At 43.6% G+C, this 27,999-nt stretch overlaps 1 protein-coding gene across 1 annotated transcript; it reads right to left on the reverse strand.

Annotated features, from left to right (window-relative positions):
• Positions 1 to 80: 80 nt before the first annotated feature.
• Positions 81 to 27,999, reverse strand: ALG14 (ALG14 UDP-N-acetylglucosaminyltransferase subunit). Its single transcript, XM_054384576.1, has 5 exons — positions 27,870 to 27,999; positions 24,931 to 25,082; positions 20,692 to 20,700; positions 17,955 to 18,077; positions 81 to 311 (listed from the first exon to the last, which is right to left on the reverse strand). The coding sequence occupies exons 1-5, from the start codon at positions 27,997 to 27,999 to the stop codon at positions 81 to 83; spliced, it is 645 nt and encodes a 214-aa protein (XP_054240551.1).

A 27,999-nucleotide genomic window follows, 5' to 3' on the forward strand; every position in this document is an offset into this window, starting at 1 on the left:
AGTGGAAATAAATGACGACCTGAATGCATTCCTGCAGTCAGGAGCTTGCAGAGTTTATTTGAGGGAAATCTCCTCTGTTGTTACACTATTCGACCAAGATACACTGACCTGGGGTATTTTTCCTTTAGCTCAGGCCACTGAACGATGAAATAATCTGACAAGTAGTAGAGAATCTTTCCAGACAAGGATAAAGTTTCCACACGGCAGATGCTCTCCACATACACAATGACTGCTCTCTTTATTCTGAGAAGCCCAAGAAGGAGAGCAGATATACAGACAGGAACACATGTTCCTGGTCCATTGCACAATATCTGAAAGAGAGGAAACATTTTGGAAGAGTAAAAGATGAGCAAAGAATTGTAAGTGTGCATATTCATACAACATCACATTCACCGTACAAAGAGAAATTATTTCCAAAGGTACTTTATCAAACAGAAGAGGCAAGTGAATATGACGAAAAAGGGAGGAGGGGAATGGGACAAATGAAACTCCTTGCTTCAAAGTGGCTGCCAAAAAAGATCACCTTTCCTTAGGGACAAGGAGAAGAGCTCTGAGGTGGCACAGGAAGCAGAATTCCTTGACTCAGGAGTACGTAACTAAAGCAGTGGCGATCTCAGACACAGCTTCACAGATTCACAGGTTGCATCAGGTTGGAAGGCACACTCAAAGGTTATCTTGTCCAATCCCCCTGCAATCAGCAGGGACATCTCCAACTAGAGCAGGCTGCACAGGGCCACATCCAGTCTGATCTTGAGCGTGTCCAAGAATGGGGCCTCAACCACATCCGTGGGCAGCCTGTTCCAGTATAAGATGATGAGAGGCTCAAGCACTTAGCTGTGAGAAGCGGCTGAGGGAGCTGCCTGCAGAGCTGCTGGGGGAACAGATCCCAGCAGAGTGGGGCAGGCTCAGGGCCATGGCACAAGACACAAGGACAAGAGGCACTGGGCTGGAGCCAGAGGGTGAGGGTGCCTCTAGAGAAACACTTCTGCAGCATCAGGAGAGGCCCTCACTGGAAGCTCTTGGCTGGGAAGTCAAAGCTTGCGTTGTATCAGTTGTGAGATTTCTGCATAGATTAAAGCATAATGAGGCCAAAGAAGTTTAGTTAGGGTGACTGAACCTGGGATCCAGTTATAAACCTCCTCACCTTCAGCTTAAGTCAGCAAACACTTCAGGAGTTCAGCAAAAATGTGCTGATGAATTCGGACGTTTATCAGAAGGTGCTGACACCTGTGGCTGGACTTCTTATTCTTTTTTTTTAAATGTTAATGAGCACCACTCCAGAGAAACAAGCACATGGAGGAAGGTGTTTGGTCAATACAGGCCACAGTCTTGTCACAGAGGATCTCAAATTCACTCATCAGTGTTAAAATTACAAGAAAGTGGTGCTTCCATTTTAGACCTTGGTAAACTGGAAACCAGATTGCTTTAAAGATTTAAGCCAGGGTATGTGAAGTATCAAGATTGATTTCTGGCAAGGAATTTCTTACTAAACTTAACTACTGCCATGTAATCAGTACTCTTCTGCACAGCTGTGGGGAACATGGAAATAAAGAGTTCTTTCATAAAATCATGGCCCTATATCCTATAAACTCATATTATCTTCAGCAGCTTCTGAAAGGTATTATATTGGGGGGAGGGGGAGAGAATATCAGAGCTTCTGTTTCAGGGCTGGAGCAATTATTTCAGAATGCTTCTTTCCCTGCTTGGTGGTGAGATCCCACTGATAAACTGGCTAACAATAATAACACCTTAGCCTCAGTTAAAAGCAGCAGTAGCAGCAGCTTTGGAGCTACTGATTTTCAAACACTCTCACCTATAAACTTTCCTCTGCCTTTAAGATAGCCTTAGAAATCTAGCTTGGGGTTGTGATGACCATACTGCAGTGCTTTCTTATCAGAATCAACAGAATGCAGAACTATTCTGATCTGATGGTTGATGTGAAGTGAGCTATTTACTCATGCCAGACTTGCTAACATTTTTTGACAGTCACTTAACAAGCCACGTGCTGTGCAGTGTTTGAATCTCCAAATGCTGGGGTGTCAGCAGCCACAAATGCTCGTGTGACAAAATTGCAAGGGTGCCATTCTTTTATATTAGCAATTCTACAGCTGAGAAGCAGAGAAGCTGAACAAATCAACTTTATGTACTAGATTTTTGAAATCAGACCAACACATTATGCTTTCAAACCTCCTGCTGAACCTCATTTCAAGTAAATCCATGCTGGGACTTTAAATCTGCTGAGAATGAAGATCTGTTTTTTATCTATTTTGCTTGGCAAGCAAGGCCATAAACCAACCCCACGTGCCGCCTTTTAGCACTCCAAAGAAACTTTTCCATATCTGTGAACTAAAACATGCATTTTCACAGAATCACAGAACTGTCAGCGTTGGAAGGGACCTTAAGGATCATCCAACCCCCCTGCCATGGGCAGAGACAACTCACACTAGAACAGGTTGCCCAGAGCTACATCCAGCCTGGCCTTAAAACTTCCAGGGATGAGGCTTAGACCACCTCCCTGGGCAACCTGTTCCAGTGTCTCACCACCCTCAGAATGAAGACTTCTTCCTAATGTCTAATCTACCTCTCCTCTCCTCTAGCTTGGATTCATTCCCCCCCCAGTCCTATAATTACCTGACACCCTAAAAAGTGCCTCACAGCTTTCTTGTAGCCCCCTTCAGATACTGGAAGGCCACAATTAAGGCATCTTTAGGTGTCTTTTTTTTTCCCTAGTGGTAATTTTTTACTGTAGTGCAAACATAGATGTAGGAAACAATTTGCAGTGTTCTCCTGTGTCTGCAGGCAAAATCCACCAGGGTTCCTGCTGCAAAATCTGGTCTGTTTTAGACTAGTGCGTAAGAATCATCAAAAGAGTCCAAACAAGTTATTTTCTACTTTTTTTTGTTGGGTTCAATATTCAGTCAGACTACTGATTTCAGATTAAAAATTCACCTTCAAGTGAACAGATAAAAAGGTGCACCACTGCCAAACAGAAACCCGTCTTTCCCTTTCCTTTAGTATTGCTACCTGGAGTACAAATATTGTCTCATCTCCACTGCTCCCCAGATCTTTTTTTCTGTCCCATTGCAGTCCTTACGTCAGTGTCTTCCATGTCATTGTTTCTCTGTACTCCTGCTAGCCCCCTGAGAAGCTTCCTACTCCTTTGCTCTTCCCTGCTTTTCTTTATGATCTCTGATATTCATCTCCCTGTGCATCCCTTTTCCCAGGCAGCCTTCCACCTATCCTCCTCCCAGACTCATATTGGCTCTCCACTCTGCTCTTCTAGCTTCCCTCTACTATGAAAACTTAACCCAAGTGTCTAAAGCAAGGAGTGAGGTCCCTTTCTTTCCACAGTCTGACACAGAAAGCTAGCCATCTGATTAGGTTGGGTAGACATTCTAACATTCTGCTCAGCTCAGAAGCTGAGAGGTGTACAAGAGGCTTTATACAAAGCTAAATTGGTACATTCATGGTCTCTATCAAGCCACTGATAGGCTTCCTCCTCCTTCCTCCCTTCACTAAACTTGGCTAGTGGCTTCAGCTGGTTTGGTATTCTTGTGTCTGGATGCACACACAGAGGTAAATGCTAGAATGAATTCCAAACTGAGTGCACTCACAAAAGATCAGGTAATGAAATAACAGGGAAGGGGTTTGTTTGTGACAGTGTATGTAGTTCTGAAGGCCACACTTAGTGCCTGTTAGTACTTTGCTATTAGTACTTTGCTGAGGTGCAAACCAGAAAAACAAAAATCAGTATTAAAATCATAATAAAATACCTTTCCCACATCCAGGTTTTGATATCATGCACTAATTCATGCCTTCTACTGACTTTGTAACTTGTAAGTTGCTATTCAGATGCCCTTTAATTCATGGAAAAGTACTTGCATGCAGAGAAGAAGACAAGGAAAATGATGGACTAGGCATTTCTAAACCACCAGGATCTGATCACAGCTCATGACCTCTGATCTCTCCCCTTCCACACAGACCAGTCCAAACAAGGCGAAGCAGATGTGGCTTTACAGGATCTCTGCATGCAAAATTCCTGTAAAATACTCTGCAGATGTTGCATTTCTAGAATGCTTGGGTTTAGGAATTGTCCCCTGAAAGAGACTCTGTAATAAACCTGCTGAAGCCAACAGATAACTAGATCTCTGCCTGAATCTGGGGTTGTGATCTGTAAGTCAGAACTATTGATCAATGTTTCTGGTGATTGAAAATGAACCTTCAGCTAACCTTCAGTGTGTCTAGAGGCACACTGTACCTAGAACTGGTGCAGCTACTCTTATGCTGAAGTGGCAATTCCCCTCCAAAAATCTGGTCTGACCAGTCCTACTTCCTCTCACCCTGTCAATGGGAAGGGAGACCAGCATTCCTGCTGCTTGGAATCCAGTGTCATGCACTCCTTAAGGGATACAGAGGAAAACTGTGAGAAAACAAATATACACATTATAGAGAGGAAATCTTGTGGAACCTCTGATCTAGAAATGCTGCTGTTCCACCTCCTGTCAAGATGAGAACTTGTTGATGGAAAGGAACTGAACAATCTACAGCCTTCCTTAAGCTTGTGAGAGAAGATAAGCTGTCCTGTACTGAATTTTAGAGCAACATTCAAAAGTAAATTTTGGATAATGATTGATGTCTTCCACCTTGAAGAGATCAAGGCTTTTGTTCTTTCCCTCCAACAGAATACAAGTATCTATCAGGGAATCCAGTTGCAATCATCAGCATGCTGTGGAGAAGCAGCAGGTACCTATTGGGCAAGAAGGGACCAGAGCCTCTCCAAGGTCAACCAGCTGCTCAGGGTAAGCCTTTCCTAACACTTATTGACTTTACCTACAAGGCTGCCTGCAGGGTATTTGCATTGCATGAGAGATGTCTGCAAAGATCTCCCAGTTTATTTGGTTCAGCTTTCCTTGGTGAGGCAAAGGGGAAAAAAAAAGCCAAAGATCATTTCTGTGTCACCTTTGTGACCTCTTGAGCTGGACTTTCTTGGTCACTGGGCTATGCATCTCTGCTGCCAACAAGCTGTAAGGGATTGTCCCAGGAGCCAGTGCTGCAGGTCTCTCTTTACCATTTACTTCAGCCTCTAATGCAAAGAAATGTCCACCTGTTACATTGGTTCACTGGCTGCCTGGCTTCAGAGCTATAAACTAAACCCCACATACCAAAATCCTCTACCATTTCAATGCTGTCAGTTTTTTAAACAGCACAATAAACTAATCAATCTGTATATAATGGAGGTTTAAAAGTAAAGGATCAGAATACAACGTTTATACTTAGCAACCCTGTCTCTAAATCTAATTTCAAGTTAATCACTTTCATATAAAAATAGAACAGTTCTTGCCTTTTGTTTCAGATATTTTCTCCAACTGCTGAAAGAAAACAAGCTAAGACAGCAGTCTGGCACACTGGGAACACTGGCACTGCTGCTGATAAAAGCTGCTTTGGAGTTGGTGAATGCAGCACTGTAGCAGAGTGACATTTACCAGCTCCAACACTGAAAGCACAGCTCACAGCTTCCCTGGCTTTAAATGTCAGACTACTAGTTAAAACAAAAAGGAGTGAGGCAGAAAACTTGCAGTTTTTCTCATAAATATGTCAATGTGCATTTGCTGCATGTCTTTAATGAACCTGAGTATTGCCTGCCTTCCCAAATGAAAGTAGGCAAAGGGAGGACAACATAAATTCAGTAAAGAAGGAGGAGGAAAACTAATGTGAGAACTGCTTTGCATGAGAAGCTGTCAGCACCTGCTGCTCTCTCCTGAACTATTTGCACAGAGATTGGCCTTTGCCACCTGGACAAGAACCAAAAAACTGCCCAGCTTTCTAAGGCTGGGCAAGCTTGTGGTGTGGGAACGCTCATTGCTGCCCAGGGGGATGCACATGTATGAGCTGTGCTGCTTGCCAGCTGCAGAGCTACCTCCTGGAGTATGTTTAGGGCACTGCCCAGGCCTTGTTATTCCTGGTACTACTCCTTTCTCCACAGTGCTAAACAAATGCAGGTAAGAATAAGGGAACACATGGTGGTGACCGAGAACTACTATAAGAGGCAAAGACAACTAGAGTGATACACAAATGACCCAAGCTGAATTAACTCTATGATTTCTGTATATTGATGTAAGTGATCAGACCTGCTCTTTTACAATACAGGGGAAAAAAAATAAGGTATTTTCTGTGTGGGCCTAAAAGCAGCCATTTGTTCGTGTTTTTGCTGTGCTCAGCTTTTGCTGATGCATACTTCATGTTATTTAAAGTTTGGGAACAAAAAGTAACTGTTCAGCCTGTTAAGGCAGGAAAGCTCAGAAGGTATCTCTGAGGTTTGTCAGAAAAGCCATGGAAATTTGAACAGCTGTTCCTGATATGTTAAGGAAGGAAAGGGAAAAGGAGAGAGGATAAAAAAAAAAAAGGAAAGCATGCAAGAGAGGAAGTGGGAAATCAACTTGAATTACAATTGAAAAGAAGTTAGTACTCTCATAGAAGGGACTTAAGAAAAAAGCTTTCCTGTTTCCATATAAGATTTCATTTAAAACCAAAAGAGCCCCAAACAAATCCCTTGATTCCTCTATCAAGAAAAAGGAGGAGCATAACTCAGTCTCACTCCGCTCTGATGAACAGTGAAGACCATCTACAGATCTGACAGAACTCCTTAGCCAAAGGAAAGTTCCTTGATGTGGACCAGATTTAACAAGTTTCTACCTTGCTAGGCAAAGCAAATTCTGGCATTGGTATGAGTTTCTCAAGGTTGGCAAGGAAATACAGAAAGTGTAGAAAGCAGCCAGAGGGATTGTAATCTGCGTGTTTGGTAGGTATTCTGATTTTCCTTGCCTGTTCTCAGTTGATGATAAGATGCCCAAATGCTGTGTTGTTATGCAAGCTGGACTTGAATAACAACAACAAAAAAGTACCACAGCAAGTTACAATACATGGAAACTTCACAAAAATCAGCCTTAATAAGTTCTAGAAACAAAGAAAGAAAAAATAATAAACCTTTCACAAAGGCAGCAGAAGTAACAACAAACACAATTCAATAGCATAGAAATGCAGAAAACTAACAGGGGGCAGAAGGTGATGTCTTGATGATGTCAAACAAACAAAGCCTCATCAGGAGACTACAAATCTGACTGCTAGAGCAACCTGAAGGCCCTTTCAGAAATAAGGCAAATGGCACATAGGATAATTCCAGTGACAGGGAAACTGAACAGTCATGTTCCATGAAAGCTGAGTAGAGGTCCTTGGAGACCGAAAGGAAACCACCACCATCAAAACCCCGCTGTCGGAAGATACTCATTTGTGTGTAGGGCTAGTTTTGGACTCCAGTACTCACAGAATCATGGAATGGTCTGGGTTGGAAGGGACCTCCAAAGCTCATCCAGTCCAACCCCCCTGCAGTTAGCAGAGACATCCTCAACTAGATCAGGTTGCCCAGGGTTTTGTCCCATGTAACCTTGAATATCTCCAGGAATGGGAACCCAACCACCTCCCTGGGCAACCTGTTCCAGTCTTCCACCACCCTCACGGTAAAGAACTTGTTCCTAACATCCAATCTAAATCTGCTCTGCTCTAGTTTGAAGCCATTGTCCCTCGTCCTGTCCCTGCAGGCCTTTGCAAACAGTCTCTTTCCAGCCTTTCTGTAGCCCCCTTCAGGTACTGGAAGGTCACTGATAGGTCTTCTCAGAGCCTTCTCTTCTCCAGGCTGAACACCCCCAGCTCCCTCAGCCTCTCCTTGTAGCAGAGCTGCTCCAGCTCCTTGATCATTTTTGTAGTCCTCCTCTGGTCCCTCTTCATCAGATCCATGTCCTTCCTGTGTTGAGGGCTGCAGAGCTGGACAAAGCACTGCAGGCGAGGTCTCACCAGAGCAGAGCAAAGTGGCAGAATCACCTCTCTCCATCTCTGGCCATGCTGCTTTTGATGCATCAGGTAGGAGCTAGGGGTTTTTCACATTTTGGGAATTTGTTGCCTTTTATGATTTCAGACTGGATTAAGAAATGTTTTTGTTTGTGTGGTTTTGGGTTTTTTTTATTTTAATGGGGGGAGATTGGTTGTTTCTGTGGCACGAATCTGCAATAATTATTTTTTTATATTGCCATGTAGATTACAGCATCCTGCCAGCTCATCAACCCTTGCTTGTTTTTAATATCTTACTGATTTGAAAATTTCACACTCATGCCCTGCAGGTGAACTTTTTTTCCTTTCACTTATGGAAGCACCGAGTGCTACCCACAAAGGCAGTTCTGATCTGGATTCTTGGTCTCAGTTGTTCCCACTTCCTGCCTCATTCCCAAGAACCTGGTTCCACTGCCTGCTCAATGAGCAGCCCCCAGATTTGTGGGAAGCACAACTGCCAGCCACAGCCCTGCAGCTGTGTGACCTGATTTCTTAACACTGCAGATGCTCTAACTGTAAAGCATCTAAATTAAAGATGCATCTGTGAACAAGTATGTCACATGATAATTGCAACTACAGTTAACTACATAGTAACTATCATTGTCACTTTAGGAGCTCACAGCCAAGGTGCAAGAGTGTCAGGATGTGGAGAGTCAAGAAATGTGGGTTGTCCTTACAGCTCTGCACAGCACTTCCTTTATGTCACACACATTTTCTGCTTTAACACAAGGAAAGCAATCATTTTTTCCTGACAAAGGATCCATCAAAATTCCTGTAGATCCATCCCAGTGAAGAAGGTCTCCATGTATGGAGAGTATTGCTGATATAGACTGGGCAGGGATTGGCTCGAGAGCAGCCTTGAAGAAAAGGACTTGGGGGTGCTGGTAGATGAGAAGCTCAAGAGGAGCCCCCAGTGTGCCTTGCAGCCCAGAAAGCCCAGAAGCCTGGGCTGCAGCAAGAGAAGTGTGGCCAGCAGGGCCAGGGAGGAGGTTCTGCTCTCATGACACCCCACCTGGAGCACTGCATCCTGCTCTGGAGCCCCTATTACAAGAAGGATCTGAAGGTGCTGGAAGGTGTCCAGAGAAGGGCCACGAGGATGAGCAGAGGGCTGGAGCTGCTCTGCTATGGAGACAGACTGAGAGAGTTGGGGTTGTTCAGTCTGAAGAGAAGGCTCTGAGGAGACCTTCTTGTGGCCTTCCAGTGTCTGAAGGGGGCTACAAGAAAGCTGGAGAGGGACTTTTTAGGGTGTCAGGGAGTGATAGTACTGGGGGGGATGGAGCAAAACTAGGAATGGGTAGATTCAGATTGGATGTCAGGAAGAAATTCTTCAGCATGAGGGTGGTGAGACACTGGAACAGGTTGCCCAGGGAGGTGGTGGAAGCCTCATGCCTGGAGATTTTTAAGGCCAGGCTGGATGTGGCTCTGAGCAACCTGAGTGTGAGGTGTCCCAGTCCATGGCAGGGGGGTTGGAACTGGCTAATCCTTGAGGTCTGTTCCAACCCTGACAATTTCTATCATTCTATGATGAGCCTGTGTTCTGATTCAGCAGCATGCTCAAAGATGAAGCAAAATGCAGATGCAATTTTCTTTTGAATAAAATTATTATTTCTTTAATAGTAGGGCATACCCATTAGGAATTGATTTTTGCTCGCGACTTTAGCAAAAAATGGGTCCTTTTCCCGTGAATCCCTCTAAAAGGTGTCAGCAGATATGTTGTTCTCCTGCATGGGAATAATGCAGTTGTGATCTAGAAAATGTAAATTTGTTTGGTAACCATGAAAACAAGAGGCTAATGTTAGGGGGGAGTGCTCCTGTTGAAGTCTACTAGTCTGAAAACTCAAGTTTTGAGCTCCAGGAAAACTGTCTTAGAATTGTCACTTTTATTTTTTTTTCCAAAGGGTTAACACCCCCCCCCAACCCCACCAGAATCTTTTCCCAACAATTCCTTATTGTTGTTATTTGTGGGAAGAAAGACTAATTTCAAGCTCTGTTTGAACAATGTAAAGGTCATCACTACCCTAGTGGTTACTTCTTTTTGAAGAGTAAAAGCCTTACCCACTTCCCTGTACACCCTGTATGTAAACTCTCTTTGCAGTTTGAACCTCCCAGTGGAATGCAGGCTAGGACAAAACAATCCAGATGTGTAGTCTGATGTAAATTGGATATTTAAGGTAGAATTTAATTATACCTGGGTACACTTCTATCTTCCACTGCCTTCAGGTCATTACCTGAATCATCAGGGGTGACAAAATAGATATAGTGTCCTATAGCAACAGCTTGTGTTCAGGCTGCTCAGCAGTTACAGCTTGTGGCCTTGCCATGAAAACCTTTCTTGTACATCTTGTAGGTATGGTTCCTGCTGTTCTTACCATACAACACACACGAGAGGAGGTGGTCCATAACCACAATAAATAAGATCAGTGAATGCCAGAGTGGGGAAGAGAAGAGGAAGAGCAAGGTCTTAAATTAGCACACTGTGCCACTGGGTTTCTGATGTGCACTACACTTTTTCTGAGTATTACTTTCATCTCTGAATAAAACGCACTGGGAAGCATCACTGATTCACTTATTCCCCCAGCTCTCACTTTGTAAAATCTTGGAGAGACAGAAATCCTGCCTGCTGGATTTTTGGTTTTTATGGGAGAAAAGGAGAGAGCTTTCACAAAACCACTAAGGACTAGACCTAACAACAGGATTTAATTGTAACAGCACCAGGTGCTGTCATTTCTGCCTTCTGGGCAGCAGCCTGACCCAGTATTACCAGCTCAGTGTCCTCAGGAGCAAGAGACAAAAAAAGAGGCCCACCTGATGTGATCTGGATCAGCATCCACATGCAAAGCAGCAAGGGAAGCTCCCAGTTTCTCATCCCAACAGAGTTCAGGAGTTCAGCTATGCATGTGGCTATCTGACATTGTAAAGACTTAAAGAGCTCAGGTCTGTTTCTGAACATTCCTAGGGGCTTTATTGGTGAGAAGAAAGATACACTGGTCTCATTAAGAGCCTCAGAAGTTAGACAATGGCTCAGTTAGGAAAGTTTGAGAATCTAGATTTGCATTCATAAAAAACCTGCAGGCTTCACTGTTTTGTTTTGCTATTATTACCATGATATTATTTTTAGGAAGCTAACCTTAAACACCCTGCTTAACTGCCCTCTATGTCAGGTGAACAGTAGCAGGCCCATCATGGGTGTTAAAAGGTCTTTTCATCCGTATATACAACGTAGGTATGTGTAAGCAGAATGGAACCTGTGAGCTCAGCACACTCCCAGCCCAGCTGCCAGATGTAGAATGAGAATCACAGAACCAATCAAATGAAAATAATGACATGATAAATAATGTGAAGATGATGACTGGTGCTCAAGTCTGTGGGAATGTTAAGTGTTATGAAAACATGAAATTAACATCCAGGCTGTCAGTCTGACCAACCAAACATCCTGAGCTCTGCCAGAAGTGTCAAGGAATAGTGGTACCCATGAGCCTTGTGAGAAGCAGAGAGAGATGGACAGAAGGTTGGAAAAGAAGATTGCCAAGGCAGATTAACTAAGTTCCTACCTGCGCTACCGTGGAGTGGGTCTGCAGTTCGTCCCTACTGATAAATTAGTAGGAAGTAAAGGAAATTTGACTTTATGTGGATGAAAAAGTTGGTCATAAAACAATCCAGTAAAAGGCTTTTGCCAGGTAAATTAAATGGTAGTTACTCAATTACATCTGTAGCTATGAACACTAGGGACCAGCTGTCTTTCAGCAAGTAAAGTGCTCCAAGTGTCACCTTGCCTGAGTCTGACCTTCACTGAAGCCTCTTGGTCAGGGAAATGCTTCTAGAGCCTCTTGAAACATAAGGGCTTAACTCCTGATATCAAGAAGTACTGCCTATTACAGTAGCCTGCTTCTACTCAAAATGAGTGGAGAAATTAAATCCAAAGACTGTTAAATATAATCACATATTACTAACAGTGGCCTAAAACGAATCTTTAATTGCAAATGTCAATGTGTCTTTCATTAGACAAGCATTCATTTCACTAAAGCTTTGAAGTGGTATTTAGGTTAGCTAGAACTGGTGGTTTATATTTATAGAAACATCTCTGAGGCTAGCACCTAATCACTGCAGTTGGTACGGCAAGAACCTGCAACAAATACCTGCCTGAAATGTCTTCACAGAGTAAAACCTACAAGTGCTAGCAACCTGCATCTGCTTGCCAACGGCCTGGGGCAGTGGTTAGATTTGTAGCAAGGCTGCTTACTTGAAAGCAAGCTTTATAAAATCCATGCAAATTTGACCAGGGCGTTCACTAGGCTCATAGGGAACCTGACAGCTGATGAGCTAAGACTGAGCAGTCTTTGGTTTAACCTCTGCTTAAATCTAAGCTAAGATCTGAGTTCATCTTTACATCTATCCTCCCTCTGAAATGTAGTGTCTATAGGCACGTCCAGCTGGCAGTCACAGGAAGAGCAGAGCCACTACCCTAGCTCTGAACTAACTGATGTGAACAGATTTAGATGCTCATCTTGTGCTCAGCAGAGGGTTGTATTGTGGCCGCAGGGTAGCTGTGCACAACACACAAGGCACAGAGGTGAACAATCACAGAGGTGGACAATCACAGAATCACAGAATGTTAGGGGTTGGAAGGGACCCCGAAAGCTCATCCAGTCCAACCCCCCTGCCAGAGCAGGAGCACCCAGAGCAGGTCACACAGGAACACATCCAGGTGGGTTTGGAATATCTCCAAAGAGGGAGACTCCACAACCTCCCTGAGCAGCCTGTTCCAGTGTTCTGTCACCCTCACAGGGAAAAAAATTTTCTTCCTGTGTCCATGCAACATCCTCTGCCTCAACTTTCACCACTGCCCCTTGTGCTGTCATTGGGCATCACCCAGCAGAGCCTGGCTCCAGCCTCTGGGCACTCCCCCTGCACATCTTTATCAACATGAATGAGGTCACCTCTCAGGCTCCTCCTCTCCAAGCTACAGAGCCCTCAGCTCCCTCAGGCTCTCCTCATAAGGAAGATGTTCCACTCCCTTCATCATTTTTGTGGCTCTGTGCTGGACTCTCTCAAGCAGTTCCCTGAGCTCCTTCCTGAACTGAGGGACCCAGAACTGGACACAATATTCCAGATGTTGCCTCACCAGGGCAGAGTAGAGAGGGAGGAGAACCTCTCTCAACCTACTAACCACAGCCCTTCTAATCCCCCCCAGGATGCCATTGGCCTTCTTGGCCACAAGAGCACATTGCTGACTCATGGGCAACCTCCCATCCACCAGGACCCAACAGGTCAGTCCACAACCTATCCTGCTCCACTGGGTTGTTCTTTCCCAGATGCATTGCCCTTGTTGAATTTCATTCAATTTCAGGACTCATTTTCATTAACACCATGAAGTGAAACACAAATTTAGAAGGCTTAACTTGGGTTTCTTTCTAGACTATACAATTTGCATCGCTGAATGTCTTCATTTTGTGTTCCTGTTTATTTTGACTGTTTTGATCCCAGCAGAACACCAGTAGATTAGGCATCCTGTCAGCCTGGTCCAAAAAAAGTTATAAATAGTGCAACAAGCTTCAGTGTACAAAAAGAATGCACCAGATAGTCTCAGTGCTGTATTACACAAAGTTCACTTGCTATAAAGTGAGTAGAGGAAAAATGCCACCACCCACATTTTGTAGCTTTCCACAAAGTTCTAATAAGGGACAATAACTTACTATTGGTCACAGCACTTTATTAATGTGCTGTGATCTTCAGGCATTTTGGTGAGGGCACAAGGAATGGAAAATCTTAGCTAAATGAAATAATGATTTCCTTTCACATAGCTTACTGTGTGAGCACTTCTGTAACAACTTGAGGAGCTTGCTGTAGTCCATTAGACTAGTTAGGGCACCAGGCATGTGTGATGGGATGTGCAGTCTTGTAAGACTGATATACTGCTAGAAGCATAATCAGCTGTGCAGGCTTCAGGCTTCTAGGGAGAAGTTTATAAAGGAGAGACTCTTTCAACTGACAGCTGGTGAGGAGGGTCACAGTGGAGCTTGTTGTACTTGCTGTGCACATGTAAACCTCTTACTACAGGCTTCCCATGAGAAGGGGGCTTTAATGTGGTGGGACCACCTTCTCTACCTAATTTAACCCAGGCTTTTCCAAACAGCAGTGATCCAAAAATATCTGCTCCTTTCAGGCTCTCTAGAGCACCGGGGGAGTGGGAACTGCTCAGAAATGTCCCAGAAAGGCAGAAAAACAAAGCCTAGTCCTAAAGGTCCCAGATGCACAACCTACTAATGAATGGAGTTTTATTCATTGCTGCAAAACTCTAGGTGAAGTTTAATTACATGAAAGGACAGAAAATCTCTGACCCAATTCCACAGCCCATCTATGTCTGAGAAGCACTAGATGCAAGCTCTGTACAGCCTTCTGGTGTGTGATGCATGCATATCCTGTGAACTCAATCTGAATTTCAGGTATGCTGGGATCACATGCCTGGGACATAATCACAGCCCAGCTGAAGGGCTAGACCACCTGAGGGCTTGGTTTCAGGACTGGCAAACTGGTCCAGAAACAAGTGTTCAGAAAGCAGCAGGAGAACTGCAGACCTGTTTCTTTTGGACTTGTACCTACTGACTTCAAGCATATTATGGGAAGGCTGTAACATTAGTTTATTCCTTTTTGGGCATCAAATGATCTGTGAGATTCAGTATTTTTATTTATCTTTGGGAAAAATCTCAGTGCAGCATGATAAATTTTCTGTAACAGAAGGATTTGCATGTTTCCTCAGACAGGAGACTTTCTAACATTATTATTATTTCATGTTTCTTCTCAGCTTTTCTCAGAGTGACAGCAATAAAAGTCTCTCTCCTCTGCCTGTTTTCATGGTAAGGATTTTGCAGACTTTGAGGCTACGACTGCATATTAAATCTCACTGCACCTGATGAATGGTTTAAAGAGCTTTTCTGAGGGAAGGAAGGTGTAGGCAGCATGCTGCCACAGACCTTGCTTCCCTAGAATTTCAGGCCTCTGCATAGGAAGCCTGTTTAAGATTGGCATGCTGTAAAAAATGCTCAGCTCGTGTGGGCCTGCAAGAAACTCCTTCACCTCTGTTTCTGTAACTCTCGGCTGATCATCACTTCTGACATCCTAATTTTGTAACTTGGTTTAATATCTCTAAAGGGACTTCCATTTTGCAGAGCACAGATGATCATAACTCAGAAATGGGCCTCTTGAAGATGATCTCAAACTAACAACTAAGCTAACTGTTACATTTCTTGAACTCCCTGGGAGCCTGTTTCAAGTGTGGGTCAAGTCTTGCAAGACAGCAAAGGTCTCCTGGAAGCTGTTCAGTTCTTTGTGAATTCACTGTCTTGAAGAAGAGTAAGATGAAACTGCTTTCTCATGCAAAGTAAACTAAGGAGCTTTGCCAGAAGATCAGTGTGAGATGAAATGGGGACACAGTGCTCATGTAAATAAGCACATAGAAAGTAACTCCTCTTGCTCTTTCCCCTTTACAGCTATTTCAGCTCCACAGAAATGCCAGCTTAAGCCTATCTGCTCCAAATCTTGCTGTTGTGCACCTAATGGTTTCAGGCTTCCCTTTGCAGTACTTCTCATCCTGCATTCCTCGAAAACTGACATGATTCTGCTTTTCTCCAGCTTTTGGGTGTCTAGAGACTACTTCAGTCATTCCTTCCAACATGTGCACAATTATGACAAGCCTAAAAGTGTACTGAGGATCGGTCATGGACAAATTATTTAGAAGCAATTCAAAGTTGTCTCTCCCTCCTTCAGTTAAACAAAACCAGTTTGTTGCCTAGACTGAAGCTTGCAAAACATGAAGCTTGCAGGATGATGCAATGCTTTGCATGGAGCTTGCAGGATGATGCAGTGTTCTGCATGAGGCTTGCAGGACGATATGATACTTGGCTTGCTTCTAAACTCAGGTGTTGATTTCTGTGCCCAAAAGCTATAGATGTGTCCTGTAAACACCAGCATTTGTCCCACTCTTTCTAGTTCTTCGAACTACCAAGGGCTACATTTTGCCAAGGGTAGAGGAACTGTGACTCACCACAAATATTTTATTCTAAGGCAGCTAAATATTACCAGTTGCTTCAAACATCACACAGTCCTTTCACCTGCAATGTCAAGCATTTTAATCCCTGAATCGCTTTCCTGTATTTTAAAATCTTTACAGCCCTCTGACTTAGTTTACAGAGCTCTTAAACCCAGACATGTATACAAGCAGTGTGCAAGCAGCCTTCAAGTGGTGTATGATTTGGCATACCAAGAGAGGCTGCAGCCAGTGGCAGTACCAGCTGCTATTGATGGTACCTGGCAACTCTCTCCTCTCCAGCCTTTCTCTAATCATGGATAAGGACTGTTTGGATAGTATTTTGAGAAGTGGTTCCCTTGAACACTACAAAGGGCTTAAAGGCCTTGCTAAGACATGTCCTTAGTTTTACAAGGACAAGAGTTTTCAAAAGCCTTAGGCTTCTGACAGCGTATTACAGTTTATCAACTCCAACACCCTTTCTGAGAATTATATATGTAAATAATTCCATTGCCACTTTAAATTCCTCTTGTAAACACAGAAGCCATGGAATCAGATTTGTAACTTCCTGCTGTTTCTCCCCTGGTGTGTTCTGTTGACACTTTTGGTAATATATTAAGCTACACAGCAAGATCTTCCAGTCAGTTTCTTTTAAAATTTCAAGTTGGGTTGGTTTTTTTTAAGCATATACACGACTGAAACCAGTGGTGCAGCAAAGTGATTCCTAAATAATTTGTTAATCAAGTCTGCTCTAAGGTGTCTGCTTCACGAAAATACCCCTCTGCTATTTCCCCCTGCCCTCCCCAAATTAAGGTAATTGTAAAAAGAATAGTATGGCAACTCCTCCTTCCTCCCAATTTTATCTCCAGTTTTCAGCACAGGTTTGAAAAACAAGAACTACAAAAAGTCCTTCTGTTGCTCTGCACACTACACTGCTCTGAAAACTCCAGCAAGCAGGTAGCTTTTGCTATGACAGGCACTGACCTGTACTATTGAAGCCAATGAGATCAAATTCACAGCAGCTGCTCCAAACACCTATATGAGCCTCTTTAGCCATACAGTCCACAGAGGCAGGCACAGGAGTCTGCTTACAAGCATCCTTTGTGGCTGTATGTGTGCTGCTACTAAACCATGAGAAATAGCTTGTAACTGCACAAGTTTTTTTACAGATTTTATTACAACATTTATAACCTCATAAAATATGAATTTGACATTCTGACAAAATCATGGTTTTTTTTTTAAAAACTTAAGTTTGGATAAGTGACTCCTTAAGATGACCACAGCTCTAGCAAAAACCCAGCTTTAACCAAAATTTCTCTTAAAGAATTGTAGGACTTAAACCTGGGAGTCCTGCGCACTCTCTTTTGAAAACTGCATTATCAGGAAACTTTAACTGGATCTCTCTATTTTAGTTCCATAATCTGACAACCCTGAATGATTTTGACTTGATGAAGTGCATGGACTATTTTAAAATAAATGTTGTAATTAGCATGAGAGTGCAGTTTTGTGAACAGCCTAAAAAGTTACTGAAGTATTGAGGATTTGCCACTTCAGCAGTGAAGTTTTTTATCATTAGATAATTAGCATTAGTCAACAAAAGACTACATAAATAGGCACGTAGCTGAATAGTCCATGTAAGCACAAGAAGAACCTGCCTGTTCCAGGCTGCTCATACCATACCAGCCAACAGGATAACCCAGGCTTTCAAGCAGAGTTTGTGTTGTTGCAATCCTGAAGAGAAGATTACCAAGAACCTGCAACCTTGTTTATGCTAGCTCTACCAGTAACACACTCTCTGATGTTACCTGCAAACTGTGAGAGGGGAAACTGGTATTTGCTACTTTAGTTCACCAGCAGGACAACTCATGCTCTTTCTTGGTGTATTGCTGCTCTTATCTTTAGCTTTCATCTTACATTCAAAAACACTTTCCCTGTGAACTGCAAATCTCAGCAGTATGTATGAGATGCAGCATGCAATGTCTTGATATCCCAACTGCTTTTATGATACAGAGTAGCAAGTTCTCAGTAAGTTAAAATTGACTTTACCTACCAAATCTGGTTGCAGTCTGTAGGTCAAAGGAAGAGAGTAAAGCAAGGAATAGAGCGTTGTTCCCACAGAGGACATCCAAGACTGCCTAACCTCACGGCTCCTGGGAATGCGATCAAGGGTGAACTGGAAAAGAGCATGAAAAGCTGAATTGTTATTTCTCTAAGAATGTTGTTGCTCCTCCTATAGAGTTCTGAGAGCTGGCTTTGCCAACTTTCTTCTTTTTTTTTTTTTTACCTAGTTTGGAAATGTCTGGGTATGAAACTTCTTAAATGGCTTATTCAGCACTGTGCTTGGTCTTCCTGGCAATAAAGTAAAAGTAAATACTAGAACTATATATAATATACTGAAAATATCTTCTCCTGTTACTTTAAAACATTCCTAGCTGAGTAACAGTCTTCCCCCGCAGTGCGTTAGCCTGGTGCCCCACCTCGTGGTCACAGACACACAAGGCTAGGTCTGATTAGACACAGTTCAAACACGTTGAGTCTCTTCTGTCCCTTGCTTGTTTGAGTTCCTCATGAATTTACACTGCATAAAACGTAACAACTTTTCTCAATTCATATTTGGTGTATACACTGAAAAATGTAACAGCAAATGTCACTGTCCTTTAAACAAGTACTCAATGAGTATTCAAAAGATATGCAAGGTGCATATTCAAAATGCAAGGCATTTGCATGAAGAAACGAGCAAGAACAACTTCTCATCGAATAAAAAGTAAGTTTAAGAAATAATTTTTCTGTCCTTTCCATAGGAAAATTGAAATTTTTGACTGTTTAAATGAAAGACAAATAGGATGTTTGCAGCACATTGTTGATGTTGATATATTCCCACAGAAAACAAGGGAAGAGACCTCCAAGCTCATCCAGCCCAACCCTCCACCCAGCACTGCAGGGTCAACACCAAACCATGTCCCTAAGCACCAGCTCCACAGGCTGCTGGAACACCTCCAGGGATGGGGACTCCAGCACTGCCCTGGGCAGACCATTCCCATGTCTGAGAACCCTCTTTGGGAAGAAATATTTCCTAGCATCCAGCTAAGAAATGGCTCCTGTCTCTTGCCACCAAGAGGCAGAGTTTGCCCCCTCCTCACTCCAACCTCCCTTCAGGGAGCTGGAGAGAGCAATGAGGTCTCCCTCAGCCTCCTCTTCTCCAGCCTGAACACCCCCAGCTCCCTCAGCCCCTCCTCTAGCCCAGGTGCTCCAGGCCCTTCTCCAGCCTCCTTGCCCTTCTCTGGACAGGCCTCATCCCCTTAATGTCCTTCCTGGAGTGAACAACCCAGAACTGAACACAGCACTCAAGGTGTGGCCTCCCCAGTGCTGAGCACAGGGGGATGGTCACCTCCTGTCCCTGCTGCCCACCCTGTTTGTAACCCAAGCCAGGATGCTTTTGGCTTTCTTGGCCACCTAGGCACTGCTGGCTCATATTTAACCAACCAACACCCCCAGGTCCCTCTCCAAGCTGCAGCTTTCCAACCACACATCCCCAGGTCTGTAGCTTCCCATGGGGTTGTTGTGATGCAGGTGCAGGACCTGGCACTTGGCCTTGTTGAACTTCATTCAGTCAGCCTTGGCCCATGGTCTAACCTATCCAGATCCTGCTGCAAAGCCTCCCTACCCTCTAGCAGATGGACACAGCCACCCAGCTTCGTGTTGTCTGCAAACTTACTGAGGCTGCCTCAATCCCCTCACCCAGATCATTGATAAAGATATTCAAGAGGACAGGCCCAGAACTGAACCCTGGGGGATGTCACTAGTGACTGGGCAAAGTATTGTCAAGGTCTGGACAATGCTTCATATGTGACACCAGATTACTGCTACTTTGGAAGAACTCATATTTAGAGTGAAAGACTCTAAATATCATTGAAAACACTGAAAATTGCCCAGTTACATCAAATCCACTATCACTAATTGTCATAGTTTATCCCTGGTGCCCAGGAAAGAGGATCCTGCTAATAGCAGTACAGTAAATAGAAACTACGAATCAGTCTCAGGCTTTTTTAAATATTAAAGGTGGAAAGGCTAAAAAAAACCCAACAACAATAACCATAAATGCAAATTATGAAGTTAATTTTCTTGACTGAAATTATTCTGTTTTGTTATGACAAGGGTCTTTAATTTCTGTGACACTGGAAGTCATTACAGAATCACAGAAAACATCCATTTGGAAGAGCCCTCCAAGCTCATCCAGTCCAACCCTTGACTTAGCACTGCAGGGTCAACACTAAATCATGTCCCTAAGCACCAGCTCCACAGGCTGCTGGAACACCTCCAGGGATGGGGACTCCAGCACTGCCCTGGGCAGACCATTCCAGTATCTGAGAACCCTCTTTGGGAAGAAATATTTCCTAGCATCCAGCCTGAACCTTCTCTGGTGCAGCTTGGAACCATTTCCTCTGCTCTTCTAACATCAAGGAGCAGAGGCTGCCCTCTCCTCACTCCAACCTCCCTTCAGGGAGCTGTAGAGAGCAATGAGGTCTCCCTCAACCTCCTCTTCTCCAGACTGAACACCCCCAGCTCCCTCAGATGCTCCTCATTAACAGATGTTACAAACTGGTTGTTTTATATTCTATTTGCAGGTGTTGAAACTTAGATTGCATTAGTTTGACAACAGAATACAGAAGAATAAACATGCCCCCTGCTCCTCATTCAGCAGGGTTCTGGTTATCTCTGCTTCTGTTTCTTAAAGCTTTGGAAGAATTTAGGTGATAAAAGTAAATTGCCACAAGTGGAGTTCTGACCTTTGCATACTATTCAATTCTGCAAGAAATACTTCTATGATAAGGTAGTTGTAGGCAGATCAAGTCTGATGCTCAAAAAACTGCGTATGATTTTCTTCAGCATTAAAAAACCCCAACAATTTCAACAACATTCAGCTCAGGGAACCATAAACAATTTTGAAGTAGAAATTTACCTGTAGAACTCAAGTAAAGATCAAGCTGATTTTATCTATACTCTCCAAAAAAAAAAGTCTTTCAAATGGTGTACATCAGTGACTTCAGCCCACCTACCAACCAACACTTAAATACCAAAGCTGAGAAGCAAAAGTGGATTAGTTGTTGTTGTTTGTTTCAAAGCCAGATGCTTCTGCAATCCCAGTCTCTTGTTTTATGGAGTACTGTTAGTATTCCAAAGGTACCATCTGCATAGTATGTCTGATACCAGAGGCAGGCAAATTGCTCCACTTTCTTCTATCGTGTCACGTTGTTCACTGCATTTATCTTTTCCTTACACCTTTAGTGGAGTCAGGAACCATCTGCTATTTGAGGACGTATGTTTCCAAACTGGCAACTCTGTAACTTTTGACTGCTTACCACAATTTCAAACCCAATGATACAGTTCTTTACTGAGTTAATGTTGCTGGTTCACAAGGGTGCAAGTAAAAGGTGGTGGGAAACTATCTCTGCTGTGAAGTAGAATATCCTCAGCTGAACACACTGCAACGCTGGGAAATGAACTGGGCTTATGTAGTTCTTTTCACATTGAAACATTTTTCACATTGAAGAACAAGATTTCTTAGTGTGGTAACTCTCATGTGGTCAGGTGAGCATTATGTAAAGTTAATCTGGTTGTTCGTCTCAGACATGACAAATGGGGGTAAAGGATCCAGTCAGCACTCTTCAGTCAGCAAATATAAATTGTCTTTCTGCCATTAGAGTAGGTTGGCAGGAGCTGAAGCAAGTTCTCTTCAGCAGCACAGAACAAAGGCAAGTAACAGCAGGATCAGAGACTTGTCACAGAAGAGATTTCAGGTTTTGTTTCTCAAGAGATTTAGTGGGCAGAGGTGCAGCAGTTTTGCTTCTTGTAAGCAAGATGCTCACTCTGGCTTCCTCTCCTGCTCCCTGGGGTTTAGAACTGAGTGATATCACAGGTCAAAAAGAGAAATACTTGTGGGTTGTAATATTGTATTGTTCAGTTAGTACACCCCTCCCTGCTGAAGTCATTACTGTAATCTGGAAATGTGCACTCCCTTGACGAGATGAGGAAGGGAATAACCATGTGTTGAAGCATTCCCTCTTCCCTTTTCACTCAGTCAAAGCTGCAAGAAGCTAAAACACACTTTTAAATGCTTGATGATCTCCAGCATTCCCAGTGCCAGAGCACATAGTGCTTGCAAGCACACTCTGAAAGTTAGCAAATATATGTTATAGGCACTTGACCCTCACTTTCCAAAATGTTTCTTCCATGTTCACTGCAAATATTTTTGCTCAATAGAAGAATGGTCAAAGGCAAAGGAGCATCTGTTATCCAGACAGTAAACTCGGATGCAGCCAAAAATGTTCTCCTGGCTTTCAATGTTAAAGGAAAATATAACTGCATGATCTGTTAGTAGTTGGAAGGGGTACAAAAGGGAAGCAAGAAGCTAAGCAAAACTACATGAACTAGTGGAAAACACAAAATAGGTATTTTTAGGAAATGTAATAGTTTAGGGTTGGACATTTTTCAGTTAAGGGAGTATAATTGTGTGAATGACTAATTACTGAAGCAGGTTTCTCTGAACAGGAATCACCTCTGGTCATTTTACTCAACTTTTGTCCTTGGTGCACAATGAGAGAAGAGAGTGCCATGCTCCATTTTAAACTAAGTCATCTCATTTGTCACGGCAGTTGTGGTAGGAAAGTAACCTTCATCTTCTAAGGTGAAAGTGAGGTAAGAAAACTTAGTGTCACTCCTAAGGGAGCCTGTTGCTCACCTTAGCAGAAGTTGCTTTACATCATAAGAGTCTATTCTGAAAATTGTTGTTTCTAAGTCCTACAATCTCTTGTCCCAGTAGTGCTGCTGAAGACAGAATCACAGAAGTGTCAGGGTTGGAAGGGACCTCAAGGATCATTTAGTTCCAACCTCCTCTGCCATGGGCAGGGACACCTCACACTAGATCAGGTTGCCCAGAGCCATATCCAGCCTGCCCTGAAAAAATTCCAGGGATAAGGATTCTACTGCCTCCCTGGGCAACCTGTGCCAGTGTCTCACTACCCTCATGGGGAAGAACTTCTTCCTAATGTCTAATCTAAATCTCCCCTCCTCTAGCTTGGATACATTCCCTCCAATCCTGTCACTACCTGACACCCTAAAAAGTCCCTCCCCAGCTTTCTTGTAGCCTCCTTCAGACACTGGAAGGCCACAAGAAGGTCTCCTCAGAGCCTTTTCTTCTCCAGACTGAACAACCCCAACTCTCTCAGCCTGTCTCCATAGCAGAGGAGCTCCAGCCCTCTGCTCGGATGCTCATGGCCCTTCTCTGGACACCTTCCAGCACCTCCAGACCCTTCTTGTAATAGAGGCTCCAGAACTGGATGCAGTACTCCAGGTGGGGTCTCATGAGAGCAGTGTAGAGGGGGAGAATCACCTCTCTTGATGCAACCCATGATCTGATTGGCTTTCTGGGCTACAAGACAATATATATCAGAAGCGCACCATATGAAATCATGTCAATAATTTACTGTATGTTGTACTGCTTACTCCAAAGCACTAGTATTTTAGTCCCATTTTATTTACTCCAATTCCTAAATAAAACCAGAATCTTTCTACTAGAAATTAGTAGACATCAGATCCCACTTTAAGTCACCAGAGTCAAACTGCTCTCTGTTAATCACGCAGCAAACTAGCTCAAAGCAAGCAAACACCTGACAGAAAGATAAAGAAGATACTTTGACCATATTTTTTCGTGCTTTTGAGGAGTTCAGCATTTGCCCAGGTCATCAAACAGAAAACTTGGTGACATTAAGAGATATTGTGTACTTTTTAAACACTTTTTAAACAAAATTCAACCAAAACACAGCCCAGAAGTACACAAAAATAATACCGTTTCAGTTAAGATTTTCTTAGATAAAGAATTTAGGAATATAATTTCATTCCAAAAGATATGTTATGTCACTAAGGAAAATGTCAAACTAGAGCACAAAATTAAAACAAACAAAAAAAAAAAACAAACAACCCACCATCTTTCTGGCTCACAGGATGTTAGGGGTTGGAAGGGACCTCTGCATATCTTTCAGTCCAAGCCCCCTGCCAGAGCAGGACCAGAGAATCCAGCACAGGTTGCACAGGAACACATCCAGACAGGGCTGCAAAGGCTCCAGAGAAGGAGACTCCACAATCTCTGGGGAGTCTGTTCCAGTGCCCTGTGACCCTTACAGGAAAGAAGTTCTTCCTCATGTTAAGGTGGAACTTCCTGTGTTGTATATTCATTGCCTCTTATATTCATTGTTGTATATTTATTGCCCCTTATATTCATTGCCCCTTGTCCTATCACAGGGCACAAGTGAGCAGAGCTTATTCCCTTCCTCTTGACTCCTCCCCCTTCCCTCAGCTATTGATGGACATTGATCCCCTCTCAGTCTTCTCCTCTCCAGACTAAACAGCCCCAGGGCTCTCAGCCTCTCCTCATAGGGTAGTGCTCCAGTCCCTTCATCATCCTTGTAGCCCTCCAGCAGATCCCTGAGGAGCCCAGAACTGGATGCAATATTCCAGGTGGGGCCTGACTAGGACCTCATTATTTTTAAAGCTACAAATACTACTTGGATGGCTAGCTGACCTACAGAATTAAAATATTTCCTTTCAGCATGCTTTTCATCAGCAAGTGATAGCCTTCTTTGTGCAGCCACCTAAAATACAATCATCTTTTCTCACTGCTTTAAATGGATGAAGATGCTGACTGGAGCTGAAGACCATTTTAAGAGACTACTGTCTCTATGTGGTAGTGAAAATCAGTAGCAAGAATGGCACTTGCCATTTTGATTTATGTTTACTTCACATTTTCAGTGTCTCTCTAGTACAGCATTAATGAATAGTGTGGTTTACTTTTAGAAACAAAAAGCAGTATGTAGAGAATGGCAGCTTTAGCTGAACTTTAGTGGAAGTGATTATCAACACAGAGAAAATAAGAAGCAGTTGCTGACCTTAAATGTATCCTTTTAAAGCAATCCTTCCAAATTGTCTTGAAATAGAATGCCACCTTAAGATTATAAGAGCTAATAAGTTACCTGGGAATTGGAGAATATTTCAGCCCTTTTTTGTTCAAAAGAACGTATTTTAGCTTCACTCATCTTATCTGAGTCTGCAAAAACATAATGCCTTGGAGAGTATGACTCTGATAAACAGCTAAGTAACCTCAGGATTTCTGTTGTGTGCCCACCTGTAAAAACAAAATAAACTGCAGTTAGCATATGAAAAAAATCATAACTTCCAATTCCTTCAGCAGATTCAGTTACTTTTCCTCTTAAAACTCAGCAGTAGTACTATTATCAGTGACACTGAGTAGAGGATACAGTGAAAGGGTGTTTGAGACTGTTTAAGTAACATGACAATTCAGCTCCCCCAGAAGTGGAAGTTTTTCAGTTAAATGGGACCGAACCAGGATCGTGGAGGAGTACATTCTTTGTGTTTTCACATCCTGCACATGATGCAACAACAACTGGGCAGAGTATTGTACTGGAGTTCATACCGTGGTGCAATGGTCAAAACGAAGCTGGATGGGATCTGGCTCAGAGCTGTGATATGGAAACAAACCTCCCAGTGTCCAGTTCTGTGAGCTGCAAGAACAGGTTCTGAGTCTACACTATCCCAGCTCAGAATACTGAAATCATGCAGGCAGCATTTTCACTTTGCAGCTGTGCCAGCATGAAAACCGAGTGTTGACTGAAGAAACAGTGCATCTGCAGCCAAGGGCTTTAACCACTGCCCTTGAACGGGTATTGACAACCTTCTAATGACAAGGTCACTTTGTTCAGGTAGCTAAATTGGTGCTACAGTGGAGAGAAGAGGCTATGCTTATTGTGCTTTGGTGGAGCATGATAAATGTTTTGTCAATTGATTTTCCTGAACCAGAGTTACAGGAACACCAGGAAGATTGGGTGTGTAAGTGAAGGGGAGCCAGCACACCTTTTATATGTCAGGCTGGATCAGCTTGACACCAAAATGCACTTTTTAGTATGGGCATAAGCGTTTACTGGATGCAGCTACAGACTGCAGATCAAAATAGCCAACTGAATGTATTCCTACCACTTTCTGCTGTCAAGTGTCATTAGCTTCCTAAGAGTCCTCTGCTATGTAAGTCAAGCATTCTTAGCTGGCCAACAACTGACCAGCAGCAGTAGTGCTGAATTAGACAGGAGCTTCCCACCTTTCCATAGAATTTCAGGCAGTATTTTTCAAAACATGCTTGAAGATATTTTCTTGTGAGCAATGGCTCATTGAAGCTTTCACAAATTTTAATGCAATCATAGAATCAGAATTGTTTTGATTGGAAAAGACCTTTAAGATCATCAAGTCCAACCATTATCTAACTGTATCAAGCCTGATGCTAAACCATGTCCCTCAGCACCTCATCTCTGTAGCTTTCAAACACCTCCAAGGATGGGGATTCAACCACCTTCCTGGGCAGCCTGTTCCAGTGTTTGAGAACCCTTTCCATGAGGAAGTTTCTTTTAATGTTCAACCTAAACCTCTTCTGGTGCAACTTGAGGCCATTTCCTCTCATTCCTGTTAATAGGAAGAAGAGACCAACTCCTGCCTGGCTCCAACCTCCTTTCAGGGAGTTGTAGAGAGCTAGGTCTCCCCTGACTCTTCTTTTCTCCATACTAAACAACCTCAGTTCCTTCAGCCACTCAACTTCCTTACTATATACATTATTTGTGGGCTTAGGCACAGAATATATTTGCATTCTTTACCAGGAAGGATTCAAAGTGCCAATTCTGGAGCGACCCAACAGTGTCTAGACCAATCCAGCAACAGTCTTTATTGCCTGCAGGCTCCAGCTGAGTTTGGTGTCAGATGGAGATTTCTGTACTGCTGCAGAGGACAAGGAACATGTTCTCCAGGCTCAGTTGCCTGGAGCAGTGTCTGAACAAGCCCCTGGCTTTCAGCTTGGCTGGAAAAAGAGCCTTTTGTTAAAGCTTCGGAAGGCGCAGTTTCTGACTTGGACTAGCTCTGAAGTGAAGCCAGACAGCTAGAATGAAGAGAGCCACAGCTCTCAGTTCCTACCAATGTTCAGGTTATTGCTGATGGCCTTCTACAAGTTCTGCACTTACTGCATTGCCCCATAATCACACCAGGTCAGGAGATTCCTTCAAAAAGTCTCCAAGAATAGGCCTGCACATCTTGACCGATTGATGAATTATTTCACCTGGCACATTTCCAGCTCCAGTGGAAGTAAAGATTCCTGAAAAATTATAAAACTGCCAGTCCAACTCCAACCGCAGAAAGAGCCTGGGATTACTATTCAATTAGTCGGTATGCAAAAACCACACGGATACTGAGGTGATGAAATCAAAGCTTGCCTGGATTTCTCAGCTGCACATTTTCAAGGTAATCTAATTTTAGCGGCCAAATTAATTGCCCTGCAAGTTCGGAGAGGTAGCAAGGAGTAGCAGATGTCAGTTATGTAAGGGCAGAACCAATGGATGAAAGCCTTGCCCTGAACAGCCATTAATATTTTTCTATCAGAAGAGCAAGCAGCTGCTCGGGCCTCTTCTGCGTCGGTTTCAGTCAATATAATTTGTTAATGTCTTTGGTGGAACTCGTATGCCGTCTGAAGGAAAGCCTCAGAACTCAAACAGTTAAGACCCTAATAGGGACGAAAATGCCTCAGATAAAATACGAAGCTTAACAAGTACTCAAATCAAGAACTAAAAAAGCCAAATACAGGCGACGGCCCCAAGGGCTCCCGACTCGGCCCGGGTGAGGTCCGGGCACCCCGGTATGCGCTCCTGAAAAACGGCCGCCGCCGGCGGGCCTCCCTCCCTTCAACCCGCTGCTCCCGCGCCCACTACCGCAACTACAACTCTCGGCAGGCATCAGGACACACCGGCAAGCGCAAAGCCGTCCCTCTCGCTGCGCTGCATGCCGGGAGCAGTAGTTCCTGAAGGCCGCCGCGGGCGTTCTGCGGCGGGACTCGTTCCGGCTGGCGGTAGCCTCTACTCACCGGAGCCGGCCACCACCAGGAGACTGAGGGGAGGTGTCTGCCGACAGCGGGGCCTCCTCGCTAGGAACGCCAAAGGGACAAGCAGTAAGGGAAGGAGGAGGAGGAAGACGACAGGCAGTAGGAGCTCCAT

The sequence above is a fragment of the Indicator indicator genome, chromosome 10, assembly GCF_027791375.1.
Source record: "Indicator indicator isolate 239-I01 chromosome 10, UM_Iind_1.1, whole genome shotgun sequence".
Lineage (NCBI taxonomy): Eukaryota > Metazoa > Chordata > Aves > Piciformes > Indicatoridae > Indicator > Indicator indicator.

Bases quoted from the DNA above. Each gene is read 5' to 3' on its own strand.
- ALG14 (XM_054384576.1), bottom strand. From the start codon at position 27,999: ATGGAGCTCCTACTGCCTGTCGTCTTCCTCCTCCTCCTTCCCTTACTG. The intron at 25,083-27,869 runs GTGAGTAGAGGC...TTGTTTTTACAG, and splicing joins CCTGGTGGTGGCCGGCTCCG to GTGGGCACACAACAGAAATC. The intron at 312-17,954 runs GTAGGTAAAGTC...CCTCTCTTTCAG, and splicing joins ACAGACTGCAACCAGATTTG to ATATTGTGCAATGGACCAGG.